We start from the raw sequence: 27,123 nt of genomic DNA on the forward strand, positions 1-27,123 counted from the left end.
TAGCAGCACTCGTTTCTTTCCAACGCTGGCGATAAAAGATAATGAACATATTCCCTGCTATTTAACTATTTTTTTTTTAACAATTTCTTTGATTATGCCCAATAACCCTGGGGAATATGCGTTGCACCGGAAAGACCCATTCTTGCAGGCCAATGTGTAGGCCATGTCCCCTTCCACAGTTGAGAATTTCAGGTACCTTTTTGAGGACATGGAAAAACCTACAAAATGATGCATGATGTTTTAAAAATTCTCCACGGGGCTTCATTATCCGATTAACATCATATCTGATTTAAATTTAGTGTCTTTCCTCACCTTTTCCTTCCCGCTAGAGTTTGCATATCTGGATAAGGTAATTAGTGTAACCCTAGATGAAGGGCAACTGTCAGTTGGAGGGTTGAGAGGGGACATAGGAGTGTAATTGGTAATGCACGCCCCAATCCGCAAGGAAAGAAATGAGGAGAAAGGGGTAAAGGTTGCGTGAAGGTTTCCTCGGCAAAGCAACGACATAGGAAAGCTGTGAAATAGGAGTAAACTATTTGCATAGGGGATGTCAGCGGAGATGGTTCGTAATGCTTAGAGGCGTCAGGTAGCTAGCTAGTTAGTGCGACGGCAGATCGAGAGATCTTTGTCTGCAAAGCCAATACGTGGCAGTTCACACAGGCACAAGTCAAAAGTGGTTTTAGACAGAGGATTGAAAGGCGAGTGGAGCCGCATGGAGAGGCTCGTGGTAGGGAGAAAGTCTCTGTGGGGCAGAGTGGGCTGTTTTTGGTCTGGTGCGATATGAATTTACACTTAGTAGTAGCTTAAAAAGTACACAGATTTGGAAAGGAATGAAAGGAGTAAAACCAAGTTGCGGCCTGGAGGAGTAAAAAGGGCTGGAAGTAGAAGTGATGACCTTCTTTTAGGAAGACGCGCGAGAGAAAAAAAACAATCGGAGCAATAGTGTTAAGGGTGAGATAAACGGTAGTTAGGATAATGACATTAGAGCCAGAGGCAATAGTAGCTGGCCGAGTTTGACACAATTGCTCCAAGACATTCTCGACTCCAACAGTCTTTCAAATGCTGCAGAATCCCACCAGACTGTGTATGAGAATATGTCAAATATACAATAAGTATTGGAAGTTTACAATCAAAGCAAATGTGTTTGTGTAGGCCACTTCATAAAGAAGAAAAGCAATGCAAATATATCAAGAAATAAGGGAAATGGGTATCAAAACATAAAGTGTATTAAAAAAAAAAAAAACTGGACATAATTTTCATGGAAATTAATACATAAGAATAGAAAAATAAAGACAGCTGGTACTGTAGACAACATAGGATGCAGCTCTATTTCCTACAGTGTCAACAGCATAACAGGGTTTCCATTTTTCCATATTTCTTGGCAATGTTTGTTTTGGAAGGATTTAAAAACTGACTGTTATTACTGAAGAAGTCGACATTCATTGCATTTGTTGATAAGGTGTTCATATGGGAGCAAGTCCTCCTTGGTTCTAAATAGTTTTGGGGTTTATGATTAAACCTTAGCAAATACAACGCCATTAGTGCCATTTTCAATTTTTTAATTTATAAAATGTAGAAGGTCATTGAGGGGTCAAGGCAGAAGGGGATGCAAAGAAGCTTTCATGAAAATGTCATCACTAAGATCATTAAGATCAGAACAGACGACATTGATTGATTTAGTCCATACAGATGCACAAGTAATCATCAATAAATAAGCCTGCAACACCTCCTACTCTTTCATGTTTGATTACGGAAATTAGGTGGGCCTGATTTAATAAAAGCAGTTTGCACTGCCACTTTCATCGAACCAGATGGTAAAATCAAGTTAAAAGTAACAATAAGATTGTTAATCAAAACCGATATGCCGGTTACAGATTATTTCTGACAGGACGGAGATGTCACGCTTGATGAACTGAATTGAAGTGCGTTGCTTCACTCTCCTTCATCCACACACACACAGGACGTGCAGCGGTGGATTTTGCTCCTTGGCCGTGACGCCACAGGATCGGGGAGATGAATGCCCAACGCAGGGGAAAACGGGGAGGAGTCTGCGGGGCGCAGAGGTGGACCCTGTATGTCCTCGCCATCTTCTCACCTGCCGGTCCCGGGCACATTTCCTTTGTGTTGTTATTACTGGCACTGGTGGTTCATGAGACGTGTCACCGAAGCTCAGTGGTATCCAACTGCACCCCGTCTAGCTCCTGATTCTGTGATCTCTGCTTGTCAGAGAGAACCCGAAGCGGGTCGGCGGCAGGGATGAGGCAAACGCTTGGTGACCTTGGCCTCATCAGTCTAACCCGCACGGACGAGAGCGCTGTTTTCCTGCTCTGCCGTCTTCATTATCGTCGGTGTCACGGAATGTGCTTGTTTGGGGCGCTGGTAAACGACACGGCACAGCTCCATTTCATTGGGTGAGGCCGTGAAGAAGAAGAAGAAGAAGAAGAAGAAAGGGAGGATGGACTGGTTTTCAACGGATCAAAGTTGTTCATGTAGTGGATCCCTTTCAGACCATAGGTTTGACTGTTCAATGATACCAATCAGCCAAACCTGTTATTTCTTTGTTGACCTTTGGCAATGTACCACCATCAATAAATAACAGGGCTTCCAGTTTGCCGAGGCCTGTAAACTGTTTTAATGAAACAATTGACCAAAAATGTAATTCTAATTGGATTCATTTTTTAAGGTGTTGAGATATTCCCTTTCCCAGATGACATTAGCACTTTGGAAGTAGAATGTTTCTACTTATGGCTAAAGTATTTGATTGCAGCTTCTTTCCCAACCAGCGGTTGAAATGTCTCTTTACAACGACCTTTTTATAATCTATTTCTCATGTCTTTTTCTGTTGGCTTGGCCAACTTTGTCCCAATTGGCTATCCTCAGGCGTGCAATACAGCCCTGCATCTGTCTCACGGTTTAATATCATCCCGGTAGGTAGAAATCCCACTCACCATACATGCCAGGAGTTTTTGAGTTTCAGTGAGCCTTGGGGAAGTTACAGTGTCATTCAGAGATGGCTATTCATGTAAATTGTCAATTTGAGTTCTGCTGAGCTGACTCACCTGCGTTGGGAGTCTCAACTATTCCCCGGTGCAGTCTTGGGTATGGAAATATTCTTTAGAAACATATGGCAGTCCTTTCTTGTTAATTGATGCAAATGAGCACAGAAGCATTGTGTTGTCTGAGACACTGCTGTCAGTATTCCACTGTGCGGTTTAGGAACTAAAGGCAGTTCATAGTCAATGATGGCAACACAGAATTTCAGTATGAAATTAGCATTCCATATCCATCCTAATTATTTAGGAAGCCACCTTACATTGTAAGGTCTGTCGCTAACTGTTAATTATCAATAAAGCAAAGAGCGAGAGAGTAGTGTCTACAAAATATAGCTAAAATTTAGTTTTTGGTGAGGCAGGATTCTTTAAATCTTCACCAATGCTGTGCTTGTGTGCCGTGAAACCTCCTGCTTTAAATGTAGTATTAGATTTGAACTCCATTTTGGCAGGTGTTCAAAATTAAATAACTTTGACCGTGGGGAAAAGACCCTACAAACGAGACCAGCTGACTCACAGGGGTGTAGGTGGACTGTGTGGGACACGTGTTCCTGGTCACCTGGACACATCTCCAACGCACTGGTCATTGGTTTGGCTTTAAGTAGTCTGCCGGTTATTTCGGAGTTGATTCCTAGGTAATCTACCGCAAGACAAATTGCACAGGAAATGCCACATTAACATGTAATAAGACTGAACTAAGTAATCTCTAATTAACTTGCCCTTTTAGAAAGGGGAGCGGGTGTGTGATCCTGTGGAAACGACTATCTGGAGAACTTGCCTTGAACCTTTCGAACAGCTTCTTATGAAACTGAACTTTTTCAGGTATTAATTATTATTTTACTTCACTGTATTCCTGCCTCGACTGGAAAAAGCATTTCTTTTTGAATGGTTCAAAATGAATCATTTTAACTTATTTACCTCTAATGCTTTTTTTTGCCATTTTCCTTTTTTGCAACGATATATGACACACAATGATTGAACGCTACACAACACATTTGGGTCGTGACCAATGGAAGAATTCAACTGCCAGACCAATGACTCACACAGCTGCATGATGAAGAGTCGCCTCCACTTTTAATTAGTCCAGCAGCCAATTTGAAAACAAAGATAGAAAAGGATGAACTTGACAAATACCGACATATTGAGTAAAAACAACTGAGGAGGTCAGACTTTGGGCTTTCGCTTCAGTTTCTTTCACTCCCTGTCACGACGCTTTTGCGCGTATCCAAAATGTCATACACAGAGGTTCAAGACTTACTGATTCTACCGATCACCACCTAGGCCTCAGGAACTGTAAATTGGGCAGATTTCATGGAACATTTATAAATGAAAACGATTGAACCATACATTACTCATGTGATTGTCTGTTGATGGTAATCAGTGGTTTTAAGTCGAATGTGACTACCGCCTTGTTGATTTGTAATATTAGGGTGATGTAAAAAGTGTTTTTTATGTGAGGCATATAACTGAATAAAACAAAGCATACAAAAATAACATTCACATCAGGAGGGTTAAAATGTACGGGTACATTTTTCAACCAATATCGACATACTGAATCCAAAGCTCAGCTCCAAGGTGAATGATTGCAATAATACTAAGCTGACATGTCTCCAGAGGTATTGGTATTAGTTATCTACACACGGTCTTTTCAGGTAACAGGTCAGACACACATGCCTCCATCACAAGTCGTTCTGGTTTCTGAAGACAAAACAAAAACTAAGCTACAAACAAAACCAAACTGAAACCAAAGAGCACTTTACAAAATGTTACTACACACGGAATATCTCCAAATCAAACTATACAACGGTACAAAATTGCTTTTAACTGTTCTCTCCTAGAATGTATATTTGCTGACATGGTACAGAGCATACAGAAACTCTTATAAAATGCAACAAAGCGCAAAAAAGTACAACAAATACGACAATAAAATATAATGAATTAATAAAGAAAATATAAAACGGAGTAGATGGCGCATTGAAAATAAAACTGAACCTCAATTAAAGACAAACAACATACATTAAAGTTAAGCAACAATATCAAGATCACATTGTCCCTCTTATATCTATACTGTGGTGTCATGGCAAATCATGTCCCGTTGTGGTTCATTGCTTAAAACTCTCCAAGCCATGGAAATATCAGAAGCTGAACGGACTGTCCGGTTGTTACGATGAGAAGCAGTTCGTCATCAGTCCCAATCTCTTTTCTGCACTTTTTTTCCCTTTCCCCTCCTAAATTCATTTCCTCCTTATTCTGAAGGCATTCAGGTGAGTTTCTCTAGTTCATTGAAAACACCTAGCATCTCCTACGCAGTGTTCTTGATAGCATTCTCATTAAGCTTTTCCATGTAGTTCCTAAGATCCTGTGAGTCCCCGAGCTCAATGTCTGGACACACCCATTTTATCTCACTGGTCTGCACCAGTGCCAACGGGCTGAGCACAGGACACCCGTTACCGGACTTGGCATTGGAAAAGGTGGTGAACTTCACCCGCTTTCTCTTGGTAGTGGGTGAGTTAAGGGACTCATTCCGATGATCCCTTCCACTCGCACCACAGCCTCCGTGAATTCCCCCGTTAAGTAACTGGCTGCCCTCCTGCAGGGCCCCACCCAGCTCCTCCTGCTGCTGCTGCTGCTGCTGCAGACACAGGCCCTCATCTTGGCCCAGCCAGACCCAGTCGTGGGCATGGGGCATGGCCTCTGGGGCCTCCAGGGACAGCTGCTTGCTACGGTACTTGTATGCGTACGAGATGCAGTTGATGAGAAAAACCAGGATGGCCAGGCAGAAGACTCCCAGCAGGGCGTACATTCCAATCTCCAGGTCGGTCAGGCTCCGCCGAGACGGCAACAGGTCGTCCTCGGTGCTGCGGCTGCGAGGGAGCTCCGCCTGGTCTGGATATTCGGAGAACTCATTTGGGGCCCTGGCCCCACTGTCCGCTGACAGACGGCCGCCACTAGGTCTCGATGGGACGTGGCCCCGGATCGTAGTGGCGCCGCGGTTCATTACGCCGGTTTCTACGTCGGCAATGGAGCCGCCGTAATACGGGGGATCGGGGCTCGTTCGCCGGTCTCCGGGTGGTCTGTATTGCTCCCCTGGCTGGCCAAACCTTGTCTGTACGTTTGCCATTCCAGTGGCTAAGCTAGTGCGTCGTTTTCCCTTCTGGCACAGCTCCGATTGGCTCATTTCAACGCGCACGAGCGATCCCTGACCCTCCCCCTTGGCGACAACGATTGGCCATTTCCACGCTGCACTGCGCTTTACCGCCACCACCCGTTCAGCCAAAGAGGTGGCTGTCAGGGTAAAATGGGCGGGGTTGTAGTTGTCGAGAGCAGTCATGGATCCATCACTGAACTGGAGCCAGGCGCTGATAAGAGACTCCTGATGAAATAAACAAACGGAAATAGTTTTCATTAGAATAGCAAAAATAACTCTGCCCCAGTAATCTGCACACTTCCAATTGATGCCCCAGAATGACTGTAGAATAAAAGCGAGAAACACGCTGGAGGCAAAAGTGAGCCTTAATTACAATAGACGGGCTCATAGAAACAATTGGATATGAAACTATTATCCTAAAAACCAAATAGTCTTTTCTCTTAAAGGGAAAAGACGGAAGCAGTTTCAATTTGAAATTCTAATTATTGGAATGACAGAGCGGTTCAGTGGTAGGATATGTAAATCAAAGGGATTGCAAAGAGTGAATTAATTATAAAAGGAAAATTGCAAGACATGTAATATATATCCTACTAACTCTGATTCAGCCAAATACAATGTGCACCACTGATCCAGTGAAGGCCGTCATCTGCAATGTTGAAAGATGATTAATGATATAAAATGCAATGGGGTATTTATATGGCGAGGATTGGTACCTGTTGGAGTGATTCAATGACTTCCTGTGTGGCTGCAGTGGCGACGATGGCCCTGTTGCTCCCCGGGCTGAGCTGCAGAGACAGAGACAGTCCAGAGACCAACTGCACCCCCAGCTCCGTCACGCTCACTTTATCATCTAGAACCCGTATGGTCCTCTCAGCCAGGACCGACGATGTCAAAGGGGACAGCACCTGCAACGCACAGACACACGTCCAATCTAACTGTCACTGTGAATGAAGAGGAAGAGGCCTTTTGATAGCAGCAGCTAAAGGTGATGAAGTCCAATCCCTTCACTTTAAAATCGTGCACTCTAATTCAGGCTTGATCTATAATTGGCTTTATAGTTCCTTCTAGTGGTTCACGACTTCAGAAATATTACCTTACTTCAGAAATGTAAATGAAGTCTTAAAACAAAAACATACTACAAAAATAAATATTAATGCTCAGGCAAAAGAGTGCTATTGCCAGGATCGTCATTTATCTGAGCATCCAAAAACCATTGTCTCATTTGACAATGCTTTTGCCTAGTTAGTTATTGAGATTGTCAAATTGGTAAAGATATAGGAAACATATTGGTTTACCTTAAAATTTCTGCCTTGTTCATGTTAGAAAACCTTCATATTAATTTAATGAAGTGGGAAATTATGACAATATGCTGTCATGGGTAAGAGAAGCTAAGTGAACTCGGATAAGCAGTGGTTTAAAGTAAGGTAATTTAAAGTATTGTCCTTTTTCTTGAGAATCACCCTAATACTACATGTAAGAGACTCCACTAGATTTATTTGATCCAGTTAGTAGCTCCCTTGCAAATTCATGCATACTAACATATAAATGCCACTAACCTCACATGCCAACATCTAAAGCCCACCCCGCTTATGCATTCTCTGCCTCCCCGAGGTGGCAGAGGTGTAAGCGTGTAAATAGTTGTGATTATTGTTACGAGATGAGAATTCCTCCCATCCGCTCCAATTAGGGCTTCAGTCTCGCCGCCAGCCGCCCCCTCATGGCCACATTTACCAGCTATAATGAACTGTCAGCAGCTATCACTGCCTCTTTTGTGCAGACCCCTTTTCTTATTTTCCTCCCTGTGGTTTACCTCTTTTCATTTTCCCTTTTGCCTCCCACACAGTGAAACTGAAATCCTTTAATGTTAGGCAAGGCCAAATATCATTGAAACACCGGCATATGGTTTAACCTCCCAATTTGAGATGAGTTCAACGAGCAGATTGGTGGTGATTGTAACTCAAATTCATAAGCAGGCACTCTGATTGTCTGAAAAAGGAAAGCAAAATGAGCAACGCCGCCAATTGAGAGACAGATTAAACAAATATGAGTATGAATATGAAAGATGCTATATGCTTTGCTAACGAGGAAGCTACTGAAACACAAGCACTTCGCCACTTCATAAAGATTCTTTCTTCTGGAAATGACAGGAGTGAAATCTATAACCCGGACAAAAGTCTTCACAAGTAGCTAGGAGCATTTCTTTGCATCCCTGGTTTATTTCCTTCTAAATTTAATCAAGACTACACGCTATACAATGTTCCTGCTTTGGCTGCTCTCCTCTCAGAGATGTCAAAGCTCCATTCCTTTTATTCTGACCCCTTCTCCCCTTTATCACAGTCATTTGTTCAATTTTCAGAGATGTCGTCTCTCTCCTTAAACCCATTAGAGAGATTGCAGATCTTTGGCCTTCATCCATAGCGTAGTCGTGAGGCTGCCCAACCAATAATGGCCAGACGAAGCCCTCCATCACACTGGTACCAAAATCGTTTGCTTTCTACCAGAACAATTAAAGACACCTTCCAGGCTTGCTGTTTTTTTTATCCAAAGCTCTTTTCAGTTGTATTATTTCTCTTTATTCTAAGAGGACCCTGTTTAATGCATACCAACAGTGTTCTAAACAGGCGTTGGTCAGACCTTCTCTAACTCACCATATTTCTGCATAGGTTAATGGCAAAATAGGTTTAACATGCTGGTATTGAATCCATAACATCTCCGAAAGAAATTGATTAATTAATTTTCTTCTGAAACAGCTTTGAACTTCTACGGCTACTATCAAATCGCTTAATACCTCAGTGGCCTTTCATTTAACTGTCAAATCCAAGTCCTTCATTGCAATTCTGAATAATTTGATCAAGAATGTAACCCCCTAATATTTTATGTATTTAAAATCTTTGAAGATCAGGGATTTATTGGTATTCAGATGTTTTAATGCAGAAATCCTTAACTTTCCAACTCAACAATAATATTTCAGTAAAAAAAAGAAGGTATATTCAATAATACCGAGACTGGGCCTAAATAATTGGAAACTATTTGCCACTCGGATGGTAGAAAGATAAAAAATAAACTCAATTATTTGATTAGGAAAATCTTCCACAACAGCTTGGTCTTATGGGACCTTTCTAGCTATTTATTAACTGATGTACAAATGCCTAGCATTGATTGCCTTAATCATATAAAAAACAAAAGAAAAGTTGTATTCTTTCCTTATGTCCTCTCATTCACATTCTTTGAATAAAAATATCAAATAGTGTAAAATGCAACGCAAATATGTACACTTTTTACGTTGTTTCATGGAATACCCCCGGCCCATTCACTATGCTGCTTACAGGCCAATGCTCCCTTGCATGCGCTGAACTCATGCTTAACTTTGAGTATTTCAATAAGTCTTTCTCTCTAATTAAGCCAAAAGCTTTGTGCTAAATCAAGATCAAGTTTCTCTCTTAATGATTTGACCTTTCCAGAGAGCACCTGGGCAGCATACCAAAGATATCTTAAATATCAAATAATTTCTGCATTATTTGAATTCAACTTTATTTAATTTACATTTAAGGAGGTTATTAAAGCTGCATGATAAACTTGAAGGTTTATCAAAATTACGACTTGCATTTTCAAAGATATTTGTAAAGGAGACTTGTGTTTCAAAATACCAATTTAAATGAAAATTGTCATGCAGCAGAGATGTTATTGAAAACGCATCATATGCAGGCTTATCCATTCATCAAAAATGACTATTCGTTATGTTTTCCAAATCAATCAGCCCCACATACTCTATGTACCAGCAATTATAAATGACTATGAAAGAGCTGGATCAAGCTGCTCTTAATAGAAAACCAAATGACAGGAAATTATTCCCTCATTACTGTGATATTGCTCTAATGGGTTGAAGTCACCATGGTCGAGACGAAGGCTAACAAAACAAATTGGCACCACTTTTGATGGATGCTTCATCCAAAACGAAAGAAGCCACAGGCTGTAACATTTACCGCCAATCCAAAAGTGCCATTTCTTTCAAATCCAAACTATAGCCTCAAAATCACCTTGAGTTTCTGCCTAAAAAATATTTGAGAAACTTTCTGACCCGGTTTTTATCTTATATATTGTATATTGTTTTTGCAATATTGATTATTTAATTTTTTTCCATAAATCAAAATGTCTATCTACATAGTCTAACACACAGCACACTGGTAGTCAATCATTGTGTTTTTGAAACGTGGATTATGTACCCGCTATTTGCCCTTGCCCTTCGCCGCCCTGCGCCGCGCTCTCGTCAGGGCGAGTCTCGTGACGCGCCGCTTTAACAACACAACAAGAGCGACCACCGGCAGTGTCCTTCCAAAAACACCCAAACTCGGTATCAGGGTAAAACTTTGCCGGAGAATCTAGAGGTAAAACAACTGGCCCCAGATCAACCGGACCTCACAGTCAGACAACGGACCGGCGTGAAAAGGGAAGCCGCACACATGGCGCTCCTGTAGATGCGATGTTTAGCTAGTCGATCTCACATAACTTCCCTTTCACTTTTCTTTCCATTTAAAGCGTGTCCAGGCCAACGACTAAAAGGCGCACAAACATGTAGCTCCTCCGGCTGGGCTCACAGCTCTTGATAAATAGAGAGAAGGAGACTACGATTCCAGCTCACTGCTTCAGCACTGTGTTGTTTTTGATGTGCTCCCTTGTAAATGCCAGATTGATGATGTTGGTTCACGGGGGGACGCTGCGCACATGTGTTCTCCTGAGCAAGGACTCCGGTTGTAGTGTGACGCACACAGCGGCCTGAGCAGAGAGGGCGCTCTCTCACTCTCTCTCTTCCTGCAGAGGTGCAAGCTGGTAGGAGACGTGCCGCGCTACCACGTTTTTCCCTTTTAGCTCATGATGGGCTTAAGTATTTGTGCTATCCTGCAATCAACGCAGTTGCTTTTTGTAGGCCGTTCTCTTCGCACGGCCAAGCCAGTTGTGTCTTTCTCCACTTTTTCCCAAAAGTCGAGCTCACTCGCAACCACAGTCCCCAGCCCGAAAAAAAGCTGTTTGCTTTTAGCATTTTAGCACTTATTTTATCACTTATCCAGAGACACACTTCTGGCTCTCTGATGGATGGAAGTCCTTCACTTCTCAATCAGCCCCTTTAAAAAATGTTGGTGTTTTAGCACCTGGATGCTTCACTACGTGCACCAGCTAGCGGTTTGGAGCTCACGTGGTGGTTTCTCAGAGCATTTGAGCTGTTAATAGATGGTTGATGCTGGGTAATGTGAGTTTGACCACAACAATAAACACCAAGGGGCTTAAAACCTTATCAAGCTTTGTCACTACAAGCTACTGTCTTCAATTATATATTTGAGCTAAACTTTGGATTAGTGGAGAATTCATGCCTGTTTCAAGACCTCTGCAAGAAGTCCCACATATCAGATTTTTGAGTTGTGCTTGCTGGCTGAAGAAAACACAGCCGACCCGGCAGTGTGCGCAAGATTAAGAATAAAATCATCATCCTGTGTCCCGAGTCAAAAAACGGATTAATTGCAACTAAAATGCCAGGTTGTTTAGTTGTGTCGACTAAAAATTCTGTTGACGTAACGGATGTGTCAGTTAATGCCGATTGGCTTGGGCAACGTCACTCCCCCGGCGAAACATTTACTTGATCATGAGGTTAGACTCAAGTGAAACAAAATTGCAATGCAGTTTGCTAAAACACGCACGCACACACACACACACACAAGCATATAACCTGTAGTTTGGTGATTCCAGCGCTGGTTCCCACAAGAACTTGGCCATCCAGCAGTTGTGCAACCTTCGGGACCTCCACCCTCAGAAAGTCCTTGACCAGTTGTGTCACCTCCACCTGCCAGTCACTACCCAGCAAGAAGCTCTGCTGCCCAAGGCCGTCGTCCTCCGCGGCGCCCCTCACTCCTCCCGCATCCGCCACAAAGTGTGTGAGGACACGGAGGGTGGTGCTCTGATACTGGGCCACGCAGCCACCCTCCTTCCTCTCGTCCGCTGTGTCGTCTTCGTTCCGGTCATCGGTGACCCTCTCGTACCTGGACGAATGAGAAAGGGAGGGCAGTCGAGCATTGGATCGAATCACTTCTAACAGGGATAGGAGGAAAATGAATGCAGATAGCACAAGTAATACAGTATAGTTTGTTGTGTTTCGAGTAGTCCTCAGGGGAGCAATACTTTGAAGTATGATTCTGTTTCTTATCGTAATTCGTGTTTTCCTCATCCCCATTAATGCACACGGAGTCTTACTGCAGTGCAGTCAACGCCTTTAATTTCTGTTGTGCTGCAGGTTTTCTCGACCTCCCGAAAGTCCGAGGCTCCCAGTGTTTTCAAAAAATCCATTAAAAGCACCTTGCGGAGACAAACTGCTGCCTTGCCTTTCTCATTTTCTTTAAAAGGGCAACTGATATTTTGCTGTGTGTCTGCCATTTATTTGGCCCGCAGCAAACACTTGCAGACATCTCAGAAAAATATACGCTTTGTAACAAATGAACAATTGCAATCGCAGTATAGGGGGATTTCTTTTTTTGCTCATTTGTTCCGCACTATTCCTCCTAGTTAAGTGAGGTTTATATGGCCCTTCATCACATTAACAGGCACACATTAGAGTGGGGAAGGTCGGACAGGAAGGACAAGGGTTGGCAATTGGAGAAATCCTGCAAAGCATTACAGAAGAGGTCTTATTGGTGCCACTATGGGTGTAATAAAACCTCCAACCCTTGATACAAATAGACAACTTTGAAATGTTTTACGGTGTCGAAGCCATTAGGCACCTAGGTGTTTGAAACAAGTTGTACCGTACTTGTAACATTAAAAAAGTAATTACAAAATGGAAAATACACATCTCCTTCTCTCACCGGCTGTTTTAAGGGTTTGTTTGATGCTCCTCTGCGCTACTAAATTATATATTCTCAAAAGATTGTCTTACATCATGATTAACTGAATTAATGAATGAATTAATTGTGCCTCCTAAGGTCCATTTTCTTCCGAAAAAACAAACAAACATTAAAACCGCTTAAAGAAACAAACTGCTCCCTGTTGACAATGAAGAAAAAATTGCTATAGCAATTGGGTGCATACATCACCTTTATCAAATCGCATCCTTCAGCTTCCGTCTCTTTGCAACCATATTGGTCTTTTTTTGTTGTCCTGAGCATTACCATTGTCATATATTTCTCTCTTTACGTCGGACTCTCCTTCTGTATTTCATACATCCATTTTTTACTTGACTTTAATCTATTTTTTCTCACTCTGCTTTTCTTTCTCACTCACCCACGAACACTTTTTATTCTCTTTTCCACTTTCCAGCTCTGCCCACATCTCAGTCTCTAACAGTCAGCTGGCCGGGGGGAGTGACAGTGACAGTTTCCATTAGGTTTAATGAGGCATGGCCGGTCAGGCAGAAAAACGGGCTGACAGGTTAACATGCTGTGGCCCAATGGCTTGGCTTAGCCCCTAGCCTCCCTTCACCATGCGCTCCCGCCCTTTTCAGCAAGCGAGGGGACGGCAGCCTAAACCAAGGTGACATTTGTGGTTGGCAACAGAAACATGAGGTCAGGCCATGTTTGAAGCAGTCAGTGACTGGTTGGTCAAGGTGTCGGCGTGTAAAGAGGCGACTTGCGCGCTTATGTGAATGCGCAGGCTGGTGCCTTGACCCATCAAAAAAAAAAAAAAAAGTAAAAATAGGTTTAGTTTCCATATTGTCTCACTTTTCGTACAAATATGCAGATAAACTTCACACATCATGCGTTCTTCATGCAGTGATGCATTTGAGGGACATGACAAATGGGATCAGGCGTGGATAGCAGGGCGTTAGAGCGCCCCCCTGTGGGGTGTAGGCTGATGGGCCAATGGCACGTGACTTAGTGCCATTGGAATGTACTTTAAGAAAGATGTTTCATATCATATAAAAGTCAATGTAGAGGTTGTATTAAATCTTTTTCCATTTATAGTATTTCTATTCAAAATTGTGGATTGACAATCTCACCCATTATTTATTATAATGACTTACTAACAATAAAGACAATCATTGGATATGGATCATTTATGTCTAATATCATTGCTCAAAATAGAACCAAATAGATACAATTCCTCCTTTCAGTACAAATCCACTGTGCCTGTACCTTAGTTGGATTAGTCAGTGTGTGTCGATAATGATCGGTTTTAATTTGATTTAGGTTATCTCTCTACGTAAAATATAAATACTACCAATATAAATATCCTTTTTGCGAACGCATCGTACAACTCCTCGCACAGATCATGCACTATTATTTCACTTTTTAGCCCGAGGAATTTTGACCACGCTCTGTAATGCAATTATTTATTTCGTATTCACCATAGTACCCTTTGGGAGACGAGAGGATCCGATGAATTATGAGACACTCATTTTAGCACCTCTGCATCTGCACCTGCATTTATCTGCAACAACATTACCAAGATGATTTATTGTGGCCTCCATTTATTTTACCAGGTGAAGAATGTGATCTGTTCTCATGCAGGAAGTGTTAAAAACCTCAAGTTAATGACCTAAACCAAGAAGCGTAGACTTTTCCTGTAGGAGAAACCAATGCTGTGATACGTGGGCAGACACTACATACAACCTAAAATCTATTAAGCCTTTAGCTCGGTGTGCTGGAAATAGTTGCCTTATGCATTCTAATGTGATGCTGCAATTCAATACAACATAGGCATGCATAGGACCGAATTAAACCGATGCAATGGACAATCGGGACTTACCTCCTGTTACCAGTACCAACGGGAACCCTCCAGCCCTTAATCTGGCTGAGCTCTGGGTCGGCCACATCGATGACCAAGGGCAGGCGGGGCATCCACACGCTCATCTCCAGCTGGGCACTCAGGAAACTGTAGGTAAAGTTGAGCATCACCCTTTTCCCTCTTGTCTCCTTCCCGTTGACGTACACGTAGTCGCATCGCTCTGACACCTGGACAAACAAAGGGGAAATGAGAGACAAACTCCAGGAGATGAAGAAAGAAGTTATTTGAACATATCGCCTCGAAAATGCGTCAACTTAGGAAAGAAAGATCTTCTATTTTTTTTTTCTCTCTACTTGACTCTTGTGAGCGGCCTCTTTTGAGGAGCCGTAGCGTGGAAAGAATTGGCAATGCTTCAGTAAAACGTGTCAGGTCTGCTGAGTTTCTTCTGTGTGCGTGCACATGTTGAAATGTGCACAGATAACTCTTTAATTGCACGTCCATGCAGGACCATATGTGTGCAAGTAATGTCACTCTGGTTCCAACTGAACAGATGGTGCTGAATAAGAGACGCAAACTTGCTTCATCAAACCAAAAGGATGAAACCTCAAACCGAATTAAGATTGATCGGTACAGATCCAATTGGTTATTGAGGTTTGGTTGATGCGTCTCCAAAAAGGGAAAAAAATATATAGTAGGAATGTCTTAAATGTCTGTCTATTATCTTCTAAGCGCCTTTTTGGCTTCCAATCCCTTGCATTTTATTCTCAAATACCATCATAAGCTTGATTGGCACGACTGGTAATTTCAGCACATGTCCCCATTACAGACGATTGCTTCTTTGTATCAAACCACTCACTCATCTGTCTCCACATCTTTTGCATATAACTTGGCTTTAGTTCCAAATGATGTCAGACCAGCCCCCGATCTCTGGGGAAGCAAACTGGCAGCCTGGTGCCTGCCAGTTCTCTCCTCCTCCTCTCTTTGGGTTCCTCGCCCAGGCTCACCCTCGTCCTGCTGAGCAATTACTGTTCAGGAGGGACGATTCTCCCGCTTTAATCAAAGTGTGATAAGGCTCAAGATGTCACTGGAAGTTTGGGTCAAATTATTATTATTGTGGTCGGGTTTATAATCAAGTAAACTGACATTTTGCAAACGATGATCAAGGAATATCTACTCAAGTCTATTTGCACATGATTAAGTGTTTACCTTTTTTATATACAGTATAAATTAGGTTGCTGTTTTTGGTATGATATAACAGCACATACTCAATTCTATTCATGCAAACTTAACTTTGTATAAATTTAATGAATATACAGGTGGGTTCTTCATTTGAGGAACTAAAGCTGTCGGCACCTCACTGGGGTTCAACGGTTAGTGCAAGTTGACATTGATGGATTGTTTATAGTAGGAAAAAGACTCTATATAGGAGGTGTGTGTGTGTGTGTTCCTGTGACACACACACACGATGTGCACTAATGTGCAGGGTTTCAAAAGGCAACCATGCAGTGTGAGCTGAAACAAATCCGCCTCAATGCTTATTGAATCTCCAGTTTTTGTTCTTTTCGCTGATCATTTCCTCTCTGTCTCTCCCTTCCTCCCCCTCTCTCTGTCTGCTTCACCTCACTGTGTGTCACCTCCATAGTAAAATCGGTTCATGTCAAGTCGTCATCACATCTCTACCTGCTCTGGTTGTGTTCGACTTTGTCTCCCAATTCTAGATCCATCTTCCTGTTTTCCTTTTGAAGACTAAGGAAGTCAATAACCAAACAGACTAAAATGAGATCTGCTGAAGGTGACATCTTGTGCGCTGCGTGAAAAATGTGTCATGAAACCACGCAGATGTCCATGTCACCACTCCATGGCGACGATTCATTGTGTTGCTAATCATGCCGGCTTGAAATGTATCCAGAGTGACACACACAAACAATGATAAGGACTTCACAGGATCCAAATCAGAGTGAGGCTGACATGAGAGAGATACATGATAACTGAATAAAACTGTCCAGGTCCTGAGAGACAGATTTGGCAATTATACCGCACCGTACTTCTGCTGTGGTCCCTTTTCAAAGGAAATTAAGATTGTGTTGAATTCATCAAAATAATTGTCTTAACACTTAACGGAAATTCAGGGCACTTAGCTGAAGTGCTATTTTTCTTTGATTCTTGCCTAGAGCAGCAATTAAGTGGGATTTCCTTCATTGTACGCTTTGAATGGAATTATAAAGTGAGGTGTATTGAATACATCCTCGGGCTCAACGTCACTGTGATAAATGGAGGAAAGAACTAGTACACCTCGCCTTTAAAGCAGAATATAAAAACACGTCTTTGAATATAAAGCTGAAGAAATCAAATAAAATCCTTTATTAGAAAAAAATCAAGTCTAAGAGCACAGACATTGTAATTTATCTTAAAATAAGTTTTTAGATTTGATGAACACAATCATATTACCCTGGTGTTCATTGTTTTTGATTCTTTATTCTAGAAGAAAATATTCAATCAACATTTGTTTTGAGGAAGCAAGATCCCACCATGTCCTGCTGATTCCTGGCCCGGCTTGTTGCCGTAGCGCCCTGAGCTACTCATGATAATGGGCGGAGCGGGCTACTGGCATTGACATCACGTCTAAAGAGGAGGTCACTTTAACAATAGAGGGTAGGTTAATCGCATAGACCGCATGAAATATAGACCTTGTCCGTGCGATGTTTCCCATAACTCTCTGAAAAGCCATCGTGAAGTTCGATATGGGGGATGGCTCCGGCTGTCCCTGTCTTGGCAACACCGACACACACAGTCAGTAGCGAGCCACCCCGGTACGGCACCTGTCAGTCAAAGCGGCCACTGGCTATGATGTGCATAACTTTAAGTCTTATTATTGTTAAACCTGTTAGGTATATAAATTGGCTATATGCACCAAAACCAGCAATGAACATGTTTAATTCAGCTCCACTGGTTCTCACGTGGGGGGTCTACAGACACTTACTTGCTTTTGCCTCCAAAAAAGATTTGAGCGACTGTAGATTTTGGCAGTGCCTTGTTGGCTTCGTTTCTCAGCACTGGAGGTTTATGCTCGGTGAATCCACAACATAATTGGCTTTCCGTCAGGTTGGCTGTAACTTGTAATAGCTATTGTTCTGCATTTTCAAATGGGAACTATTTTAAGACCCGCTGTTGTCTTTGCGTGTAAGGATGACGGCCCAGCGGCAGCCTTTTTTAATGGGAGATAAGACCAAACTGTTCCTATCCTAATCATATTTTAACGGTTTTATTTTCCAAAACATTACTCGCTACTGCAGAGCGCATACTTAAACCCCACAACAGGAAGTCCGGTAAGCTCTAACCGTTCACGGCGGCATCCGCCTGATGGGCGCTCGCAGCGTTTGACCAAATTCATGGATTTGTCTTGCATTCCCAATACAAAATCCTATACTGTGCCGTCTTTTCCAAGCTTGGTGGCAACGTCAAAGAATGACCACAGTACGGCTACTAGAAGCACGGATACCACAGGCGTAGTCTGAACAATGATCAGCAGCTGTGCTCACAGCCAGTGGCGGCGTGCTGTCACTTTGACGGGACAGAGCAATAAATGCACCGTGTAAAGTCAGGGGAAATGATAATAATTTGCAAACCAAACTATAAGAAAAGAACAATCCCAGGTGACCCTGCAGGACATTCGCTACGTTCAGCAGCTTGTACTGTCACAAAATAATGTTCAATGCCATTGTACAATAATAATGAACTCTAGCCCGAAGAAATTAAACATGATCTCTTTTCACAAGCCAAGCGATCGCGGCAGTGTTTAATCTTCTGATTATCTTCTCAATTAGGCAATTAATCATCTGGTCGATACTTTTTCACAGAGAAGGGGAATGGGGGACAATCACGTTGTCCTTATACGTTTCAGTTAAACTGGTTGGAGAGGATGGAGGAAAAAAAAATACAAAACCTTACTGCAACAAGAAATGAAATGAAAATATGGTGGAGAAAGAAGGGCACCGCTTTCTGTTCCCAATCTAGATGGGTGGGCATGGGAGTGCGCTGCCGAGGTCAGTGTCACCATGTGTGGTTCTTTTTCAGTGGGTAATTAAACCCTTTGAGAGATGTGTTTCTTCTCTCCTCTCTGATATGCATGTATGGTTCACACAAACACAGATCCGCTCCTCAATATATCGCACACACGCTTCTTTTTTCTTTTATTTTCTCGCACATCAAACAAGTTCATACTCTCAATGTTTTTTTTCTCCTTTCATATAATACATCGGGGACACGTTGGAGGGCAGATCTGCCCTCACAAAGCTCTGTGTTTGACTTATATACTTACTAATCCAATTAGGTTTAAGATTGATTACAAAAATGCAATTGTCACCTTTTTATGGTTTGTCAAAGCATGCTGCAAGGAAGTTGCAAACAATGGGTGTTTTGTTGTTGCATACAGTTACAAAAAGCCTACTAACTAAGACCTATTTAATGCAAACACTAATCCCATTGATGTGTTTTATATTATATATAATGAGCGGCGGAACGTTGGAGTTGCAATTTTGTCTAATAAGACTCCAAGCTGCTGTCTTTTAGCTCTTTAAAAAGGGATGAGTAAGTACAGGTATTATCTTATTTGTGTACATTTACAGCTACTGTTCTGACATTTAAACATATTCCAAGATTGCATGCAGATTAAAGCTACCTTTCTTTCAGCAGCTTGTTTTATGAAGACCGTTGAATCTTTCATTCACACATTGTGACACACCATTTCGTTCGCTGGAGGAAATTCAGCACCTGCTCTCTAAACTAACGTTTACACATAAAACACCTTTTATTCACTACTTGACAGCTGAGCACCAGGCAGAAGATTTGAAGACAAATTTGGGTACAACAAAAAGCAGCCGTATCCAATGCATCCCCCCCCCCCCCCCACTAACCTTGATAACTTGTTCGTCCGTTGACTTGCACTCCACTGATTCGGTTACATCGGAGATGGCTCCGTCTGTTCCTACGGTCACTACTTTCACCGGCACGGCTACTGTTCGCCCATTCAGAACAGCCGTGTTGAGGATCTCGGTGTCCTGCGAAGGGGGTAAAAAGACACAAATCAGTGCATTACACTGGCCGTAGCATAATTAACTCTGAAGTGGATGTGAACACTTTTTGATCAATATTATTCCGGGCAAAACGCATTCAAAGATTTCCGATAAGGATCCGTGAAATGTTTGGAAAAAGGTTGGTCGCAGACAGCCAGGAATCATGAAAAGGGTTTTCAGTCGCCACCATCAGCAGGATGACAGAGTCCCTGTAGGAAAAATGACTCATGATTTAGAGAAATCAATGTTAGGAGCAAACACGACATGGTTGTGGAAAGTTCAAATGTTTTTTGTTTTTGCCCCAGAGGGAAAATCGGCTCAGAGATCTACAAACCCAAACTACGTTTTTACTTGCCGTGGTGCAAATGTCGCCTCATTGGTACTGCTCATGTGCAAATCCCAAGACAGAGAGAGAGAACGATGAGAGATCCCTCCTTATTTAAATCCATCATCAACTCCGGAGAAAAGGCCGGGTAGTCAATTACTAGATTGTCCTTGGCGATTAGGCGAGCATGTTGTCAGATTTATGTGCCCCGTTGTGGCATTTTGCCCTCACTGTCAAGCCCTGGAATGATCGGGATTTGAGTGTTATTGATCATAAGTGGGTATATATTTTCACCCTGATATATTCCGTTGGATGATACAAAGGATGAGCTTATTTTCCTGGACGTTGACAATAGGTGGAAAATATGATTGTTTCCCACAAAGGAGCGAGAGGCGGGGTTGTGTAAGTCCATTCAGACTTCAGACCAAGGCCTTTTTTAAGCACATCTTAGATAGGAACAATTGGCTTTTTTTGGCAGCTCTTAGTTCAACATGTCTGGTTTCTAGTCTCCAAATATGTTAAATACACACACACACACACACACACACACACGGCTGTCGAGTTGTTTTTAAGCCATTTATAGATGAATGTTAGCCGTTTAACATTTTTGATTTCTCTGCTTGTCCTAAGGAAAGACAGCCGGTAAGTAGCTTTGGACACAAGTGATTTAATGAGCCTTTCATATGTTCACTGAATCAGTTGCTAAAAGCGTGAGATGTACTTTTTAATTTTGAATTACAATGGTTCCAAATAATTCTGAATACATTAACTGAACATTGCATTTGTTTTTTTATCTGCTCCCACTGACGGCTTCCTCCATGTTATACCCTCAATGTCTCAATCATCACAGAGAAGTGCAGCTCATTTATAGATGAATTCAACTGTGTAACCTCAAGGTTAATATTTGTGTGTTCTGCTGTAAATATATTTTCTTATTGAAGGACTTGATAATATGAATATATAATGAATTGCTTGAGGGCTAGTAAATTAAGAACAACAACACCCACATTAAAAGTTATAAGTACTAACTCAGCTGAGGGGCAGGCGGTTTGACCTAAAACAGTCAATGCTTGATTCCCTTTTGCGGTCAAGCTGGACTGGAAAACATGTTTTATTGTTTGTCAGCAGATTAAATGTGTGTTTGTCCAGAACGCGCCCATTTATGAAGAGGAATGTGGAAGGGTCGATATTGGTCTAAAGACGTATGTAATTGAGGATTGGGCGAGAGCTTCCACTTACCCTACTTCAGCCATGTTTGAGGAATTGGAACATGCATGCCATTATTAATTTGATCAGTTATCTGTCTTTAAAATTATCTTCTTCGCTATGTCTTTGTGATGCACTTTGTTACTTGTTTTATGAAATTATAACAATCACTTTTATTATCAAAATTATTGTTAGTATTTGAAACTTTTTTGAAGCTAATCCCACTGGATTTGGAAAAGAATACTTTGAGAATCGGGCTTAATGTCTAATTACAGGCATTAAAGAGATATAACAAGATACACTTGAGAACTGAAGGCCTTATAGAGCAGAAGGAAGAAGATAATGAGAACAATTAAGACAACATCTGGTAATCCTTGAACTTCGAGGCTGTTGATTGTACAGAGGATTTGTTATGACAGTTTAACCTGCTCAAAGCTTAGGGGGGAAAAACATATTGAAGCTAAGAGGCTTTAACCTTTTGAAAGGAAATCTGGTCTCCAGACAGTTCTTAGTTCATTACATCCCTGTTTGCATTGTTTCTGGACCCGCTTTCTTCTTTTGAAGAAAATACCAGAATTTAAGCTCCACTGCATACATGTATTCTTTGCATTAAAAGGCGCCAGCTGAGGTGGTTTAGGCGTCTGATCCGGAGGTTGTACAGGCTTAGATGGATGATGTATCTCCCCTGGGGCTTGGAAGGCATCAGGGTCCCCCAGAAGGAGCTGGAAAGGGTTGCTGGTGAGAGGGATGTCTGGAACACCCTCCCCAGCCCGCTTACGCCTCCCCCCCCCAGCTGAGTGGATAAAAAAACAGATGGAAATACCACAAATAATGCCAAAAAGGGTCAGAAAACCAGCTGATTGTAATTGATCTCAAATGCTATTCTTCTCCCTGAATTGAAATAAAGAACAGAAGCCTGGGCAGGTGGACTCGAGGCTCAAAACGTATCTGTGACCGGACAAAGAAGGACTTGATTTTTATGAACAAACCAGCAGGGAGACATGTTGAAAAAGCTGTTGCAGCTAGAATGGCTCTCTCTCCCATTGCCTGTCACGTCTCTCTATCCTTCTGTCTGTGGAGTGCGACAACAGGGAAAATATATTTAGGACTTAAAGTTCTATTTATAACTATGACAAGCAAGAAAACTACGAAACCATATACAGTATGTCGCTCCGTTTCAATACTTTCGGCAACGCCATACCTGTGTGTATGTACACACACACACACACACACACACACACACACACACACACACACACACCTCAGTCCGTTATCAAGCTTAAACAGAAAATGATCAATATGCAAATCAACTTAACTCTGTAATCACTAAAAAAAATAGGCCAAAGGTGACAAATTACAAGTATTGTATGTCATTAAAAATAAATCATAATAGTCTGCTTGTTGATGCAAAATGAGGGAACTAATTCTTCTCAGGTGTCATGATGGAAGGGCTCTATGCAAGATGTGTTCAAGGAAATATTCCTTCCATCAATATTCATACCTGGTCCTCGGTGCACAATGAACTACTCTGCCCATAATTATATGATAAGACGGGATATATAGTCACTGGAGACAAATAAGCGCCCGTGAAGAATGTTTGCTTGTGTTCCAATCATCTGCAGGTAATGGGGATTTCCATTAACGAGCCATTAAGACTGGAACAACTCTATGGAAAGAGAAGTCTTAATGAGCTTCGGCATGTTTTATAGGGAATCTTTGTTTGAGGCACAAATAATAGAATATTGAGTGAGCTCGGCTATAATACACATGATCACAAACGTGCAATTTTTGGCTGGCGAGATAGCTGAAGGAACGCATGAAGCACAAAAGGCTGAATTTTCTTTCTCCATGAAATTTGCTCTTTTCTCACCCGGCATCTCCTGGCTGACTAATGCTCTCCTGCAGCTACAAAGGGCCAAGACTCACGCCCTATTCATGAAGCCTCTTTTACACAATGCAGATAAGAACCCATGTCTCCCAATGGCTGTATTACCGGATGGTATTATCATGTTATAGATATACAACTATTAGAACATGTACCTAGAACAGCTATGAAATGTCCATCACTACGTATACTGTGACAAGGAGTCGGATTTGAGAAGCGAGACAGCTACGCGCGTCCTAGGCGTCTTGGGCTCTACTACTTGTATACATTAACCCGCCCACACGCACATATGCAGTACATGCTCCGACGTGAAGCACAAGCCCAAATGCAGCCTTCCTGCTCGTCGGAGAAGAGGCACGGCTTATCTTAACAACCTCTCATTGCAGTGCAAAAAGACTGCAAGAAGAAGAGCGACGGGGAGAGAGGAAGGGAATCGATAAAGGGCCATTACGCCTCTGTGCAGCCGGGGTAAAAGGGCGGAGTGTGTGTGGTGGGCTGATATGGTTGTGGATGAATGATGTGTAAAGGTAGCAGACAACCTACGGAAGCACCTTTTTTTCTTAAGAAAAGGCAATGCATGCGTCAGCCAGCTCAAGGACAGGACAGACAATGTTGTGTTGGGGAGTCACCGCTACAAAACTCATCAATATGGTCCTGCGATGTAGTGACTATTTCACATTTTACCTTTTTTATTCCGTACACATGACATCGCATTCTGTCCAACTGTTTGTGTTTTTTTACTTTTGGGGGAGGTTTTTCCTGTGCCCATGTTAGGGTTTCTAAATACATTTTCCACTAGTGCGCTCATTATTTATCACTTAATGAATTACTCGGTTATTTATTTATGAGCGATGATACATAAGAGTCAACGGTCTTCATACCTTGCTGTATAGTCACTGAAATCTGATTTCCCTAATATCCAATACTACTCAGTCAGCCCTACCTGCCAGTCCAAATCACCTACAGACTTCAGCTCTTACTTCTTTTACAAAATGTCAATGTGGACACAAACTGTACCAAAACGAGAAAGCTCCAGCAAAGTCTTTTCTGTATTTACTAAATGAAGCGCTCCCGGTACACCGTGTACCAGAGAAGGTGTACTAAGCTCAAGAGGTTGCAGCAGAGCAGGCTGATGACTAACTGTATTTACTTATTCAAAGGGAAACTAGGAGGAGGGTGTTTAGCTTCGACCAGGGCCTCACTACTGCTTAACACTGGCCAGTCATTTATTATTCATTGATGGAACAGACTGCACAGAACCTGCGCTCAACCATTCAGTAACCGGCTGTGGGTGAGAATGAGCTTACAGGTCCTTCACTGTGTTGGCCCACAGGGCTTATGAGAAGGATTTATCTTGCCAGTGCAGCACTCATCTATTCAGTTCATATCAATTATCAATAGAATTCCCTTTTCCCTCCAGCAGCTATACAGTGTCCCCCTGCACATCTCCCAGCCTTTAGCTGGAGATGAAATGAAATGAAGGCAGTGGAGTCAACACTGGAGGATTCTAGATATAGTTATACTACAGCAGGGGAGACCGGTGTTCCTAGTACACATCTTTTTATGGTTATGGCTCTGGGAAAAAGGCACAGGAGTCAAGTTATGAAGTTGTTCTGCACTGCGATGGTTGGAGAGAAGCTGGAGTACGGTGCAGATTAACCCTCCCCCCCCACCCCCACCCCCACGGGAGTGATGAAGAGGTCGGTTAATGGGTGCAACTGTTGAACTTTTTTAATTATCAGGTCTGAGAGGGCTTTCGAGTTTAGTGCTGTGGTTAATAAAGTTTGTTGTCTCACATAAGCTGCTAACTCAATAAAAAGAGCACATCATTGGAATCTGATGTTAGGATAAAGTAAGCGGAGTAATATACTCCTCCGTCTCCAGTCGTTACCAGAAGCAAAGCTGCCATAATTGCAGGATTGGCAAATAAAGAGATGCGGGCAATGCGGCAGCATTTTGCCATGACCAGGAGTACAAAATACCAGTAATGATGATTAAATCAGGGCCTGCGGTGATTTATTTACTCCTCATTAATTAGATATTGATTTATTATGTAACCTGTTGGCCTGACGATCTTTTGGAGTTTTTATTGTGTGCTGTGAGCGCTGAATACATTTAGCAAGATTAAATATTAAGCCTGTGTTGTTTTTCCCTTCTCATACTTTCTCACCCTTCAACATTCGGCGGGGAAACGCCTAAGTCAGCACAAGTGCACTGGCCGCCCCTGATAAAGCCCGGCCACATTCTGAGGGCTCCTTTTTGTATTTCTGGGGGCCGTTTGATTAGAATAAGCCAGCAGAGCCGCGCTGCGTCGAACCCTGGCCCGAGCAGGCCAAACGGAAGACCCTCAAGCCAGACTGACAGACTGGGGGGAAAAGGGTGATGGAAGGCAAGCCAGCAAGAAATAAACAAACGCACAACAACAAACTACAGAATGGACAGACTTGGCTTCAAAGTAAAGCCTGACTGACACACATAGAAGCTGCATTCTGGGCCAAAGAGGACAGAGAGAGATGTTGGGTGTCTTTGTGTTTGCGTGTGTGTGTGTGTGTGTGTGTGTGTGTGTGTGTGTGCCAGGGAGTGGTACTCTTCCTCTACAAAACTGCCTCCCATTCACAGGTAAAACCGGGCACACCTGAGAAGATGCCTTGGTCCTTCACTGCCCACAGAGCAGCTTGGCCAATTTAAAGACAATGGGCAAGCTTCTCGTTTGTGTGTGTTCTAAATTTCAAATTTAAATTACATTTTATGAACATGCATTTGTCAGGTTGCCAAATACAGTCATACAAAAATAAAAAGTGTGATTATTTGGCTTGTTATTTACAGATTTGACAGGAAAAATATCTTAAATTCTGCTGTAGTCAATTGTTCCGGTCACTTTTTCAATTAAAGATTCCAGCTTTTCAAATGTGAGGACATGCTGCCTCTAGAGGCTTTTGTTCATTACAGACCAACAATTAATTGTTTGCTGTAAAAAACAAACCGCACATTAATTAATAATGAAAAGTTAATAGTTACAGTGTGATAGACATATTTGTGTTGATTTAAAATCGGCGCTAATACTTTCAAAACGCAAAGGAATCAGCCATTTTTGTAACGGTCAGACATCCTTCATACAGGGTATCGAGGGGGGGCTGCAGTCAATCCCAGCCAACATCGGGCAGGAGACGGTGTACACCCCCGGATGGGTCGCCAGTCAATTGCAGTGCAGACACAGAGATAAACAACCGTTCACATTCACTAATTAACCTAATCCCCCAGAGCACGTCTTTGGACCATAGGAGTAAGCTCAAGTCCCCGGAGATGACCCGCATTTTGTAAATAATAATTATAAAAATTAAAAATAAATCCTTTTACAGTAGAGTAAAATGGATCACCCTAAAAGTCTCTCTCACAGCCTTGCCGAATAGGATAATGAAGAAGTGGGATAAGGAACATACCTATTGCAAATCCATCAGGGGGAAGAGAGTGAGAGTGAGAATTAATGTTGTCAAAATGCACCGGAGAACAATAGAGTAGTGACTCAGAGGCCCATGTATACACAAGAGGACTTAATTAGGCCATACGGGGCATTATAGCAGCATGCAGATGGCTAATGCTGCCTTGAAGACACTTAGCATGCCGGTGGATAGCCTCACTGCACAGCCCATTAGTGCTCTTCCAGGCCATTTCAAAACACAGTTCCTGACAGCGCAATAGTGTGACTGATGGCAGCCTGCTTGAATACTGCT

The 27,123-nt window shown here is 42.3% G+C and overlaps 1 protein-coding gene across 1 annotated transcript in view; it reads right to left on the bottom strand.

Annotated features, from left to right (window-relative positions):
- Nucleotides 1-4,105: 4,105 nt before the first annotated feature.
- si:dkey-112m2.1 (transmembrane protein 132C) overlaps nucleotides 4,106-27,123 on the bottom strand; it is a 103,960-nt gene continuing 80,942 nt past the window's right edge. The window contains exons 6-10 of the mRNA XM_037485027.2: nucleotides 19,818-19,961; nucleotides 14,926-15,131; nucleotides 11,918-12,227; nucleotides 6,912-7,103; nucleotides 4,106-6,423 (exon numbers count right to left, since the gene is read on the bottom strand). Of these exons, the coding sequence (XP_037340924.2) occupies nucleotides 5,353-6,423; nucleotides 6,912-7,103; nucleotides 11,918-12,227; nucleotides 14,926-15,131; nucleotides 19,818-19,961 (1,923 nt within the window). The 3' untranslated portion in view covers nucleotides 4,106-5,352. The remainder of the gene's footprint in view (nucleotides 6,424-6,911; nucleotides 7,104-11,917; nucleotides 12,228-14,925; nucleotides 15,132-19,817; nucleotides 19,962-27,123) is intronic.

This window comes from Pungitius pungitius, chromosome 18 (assembly GCF_949316345.1).
Source record: "Pungitius pungitius chromosome 18, fPunPun2.1, whole genome shotgun sequence".
Taxonomy (NCBI): Eukaryota; Metazoa; Chordata; class Actinopteri; order Perciformes; family Gasterosteidae; genus Pungitius; species Pungitius pungitius.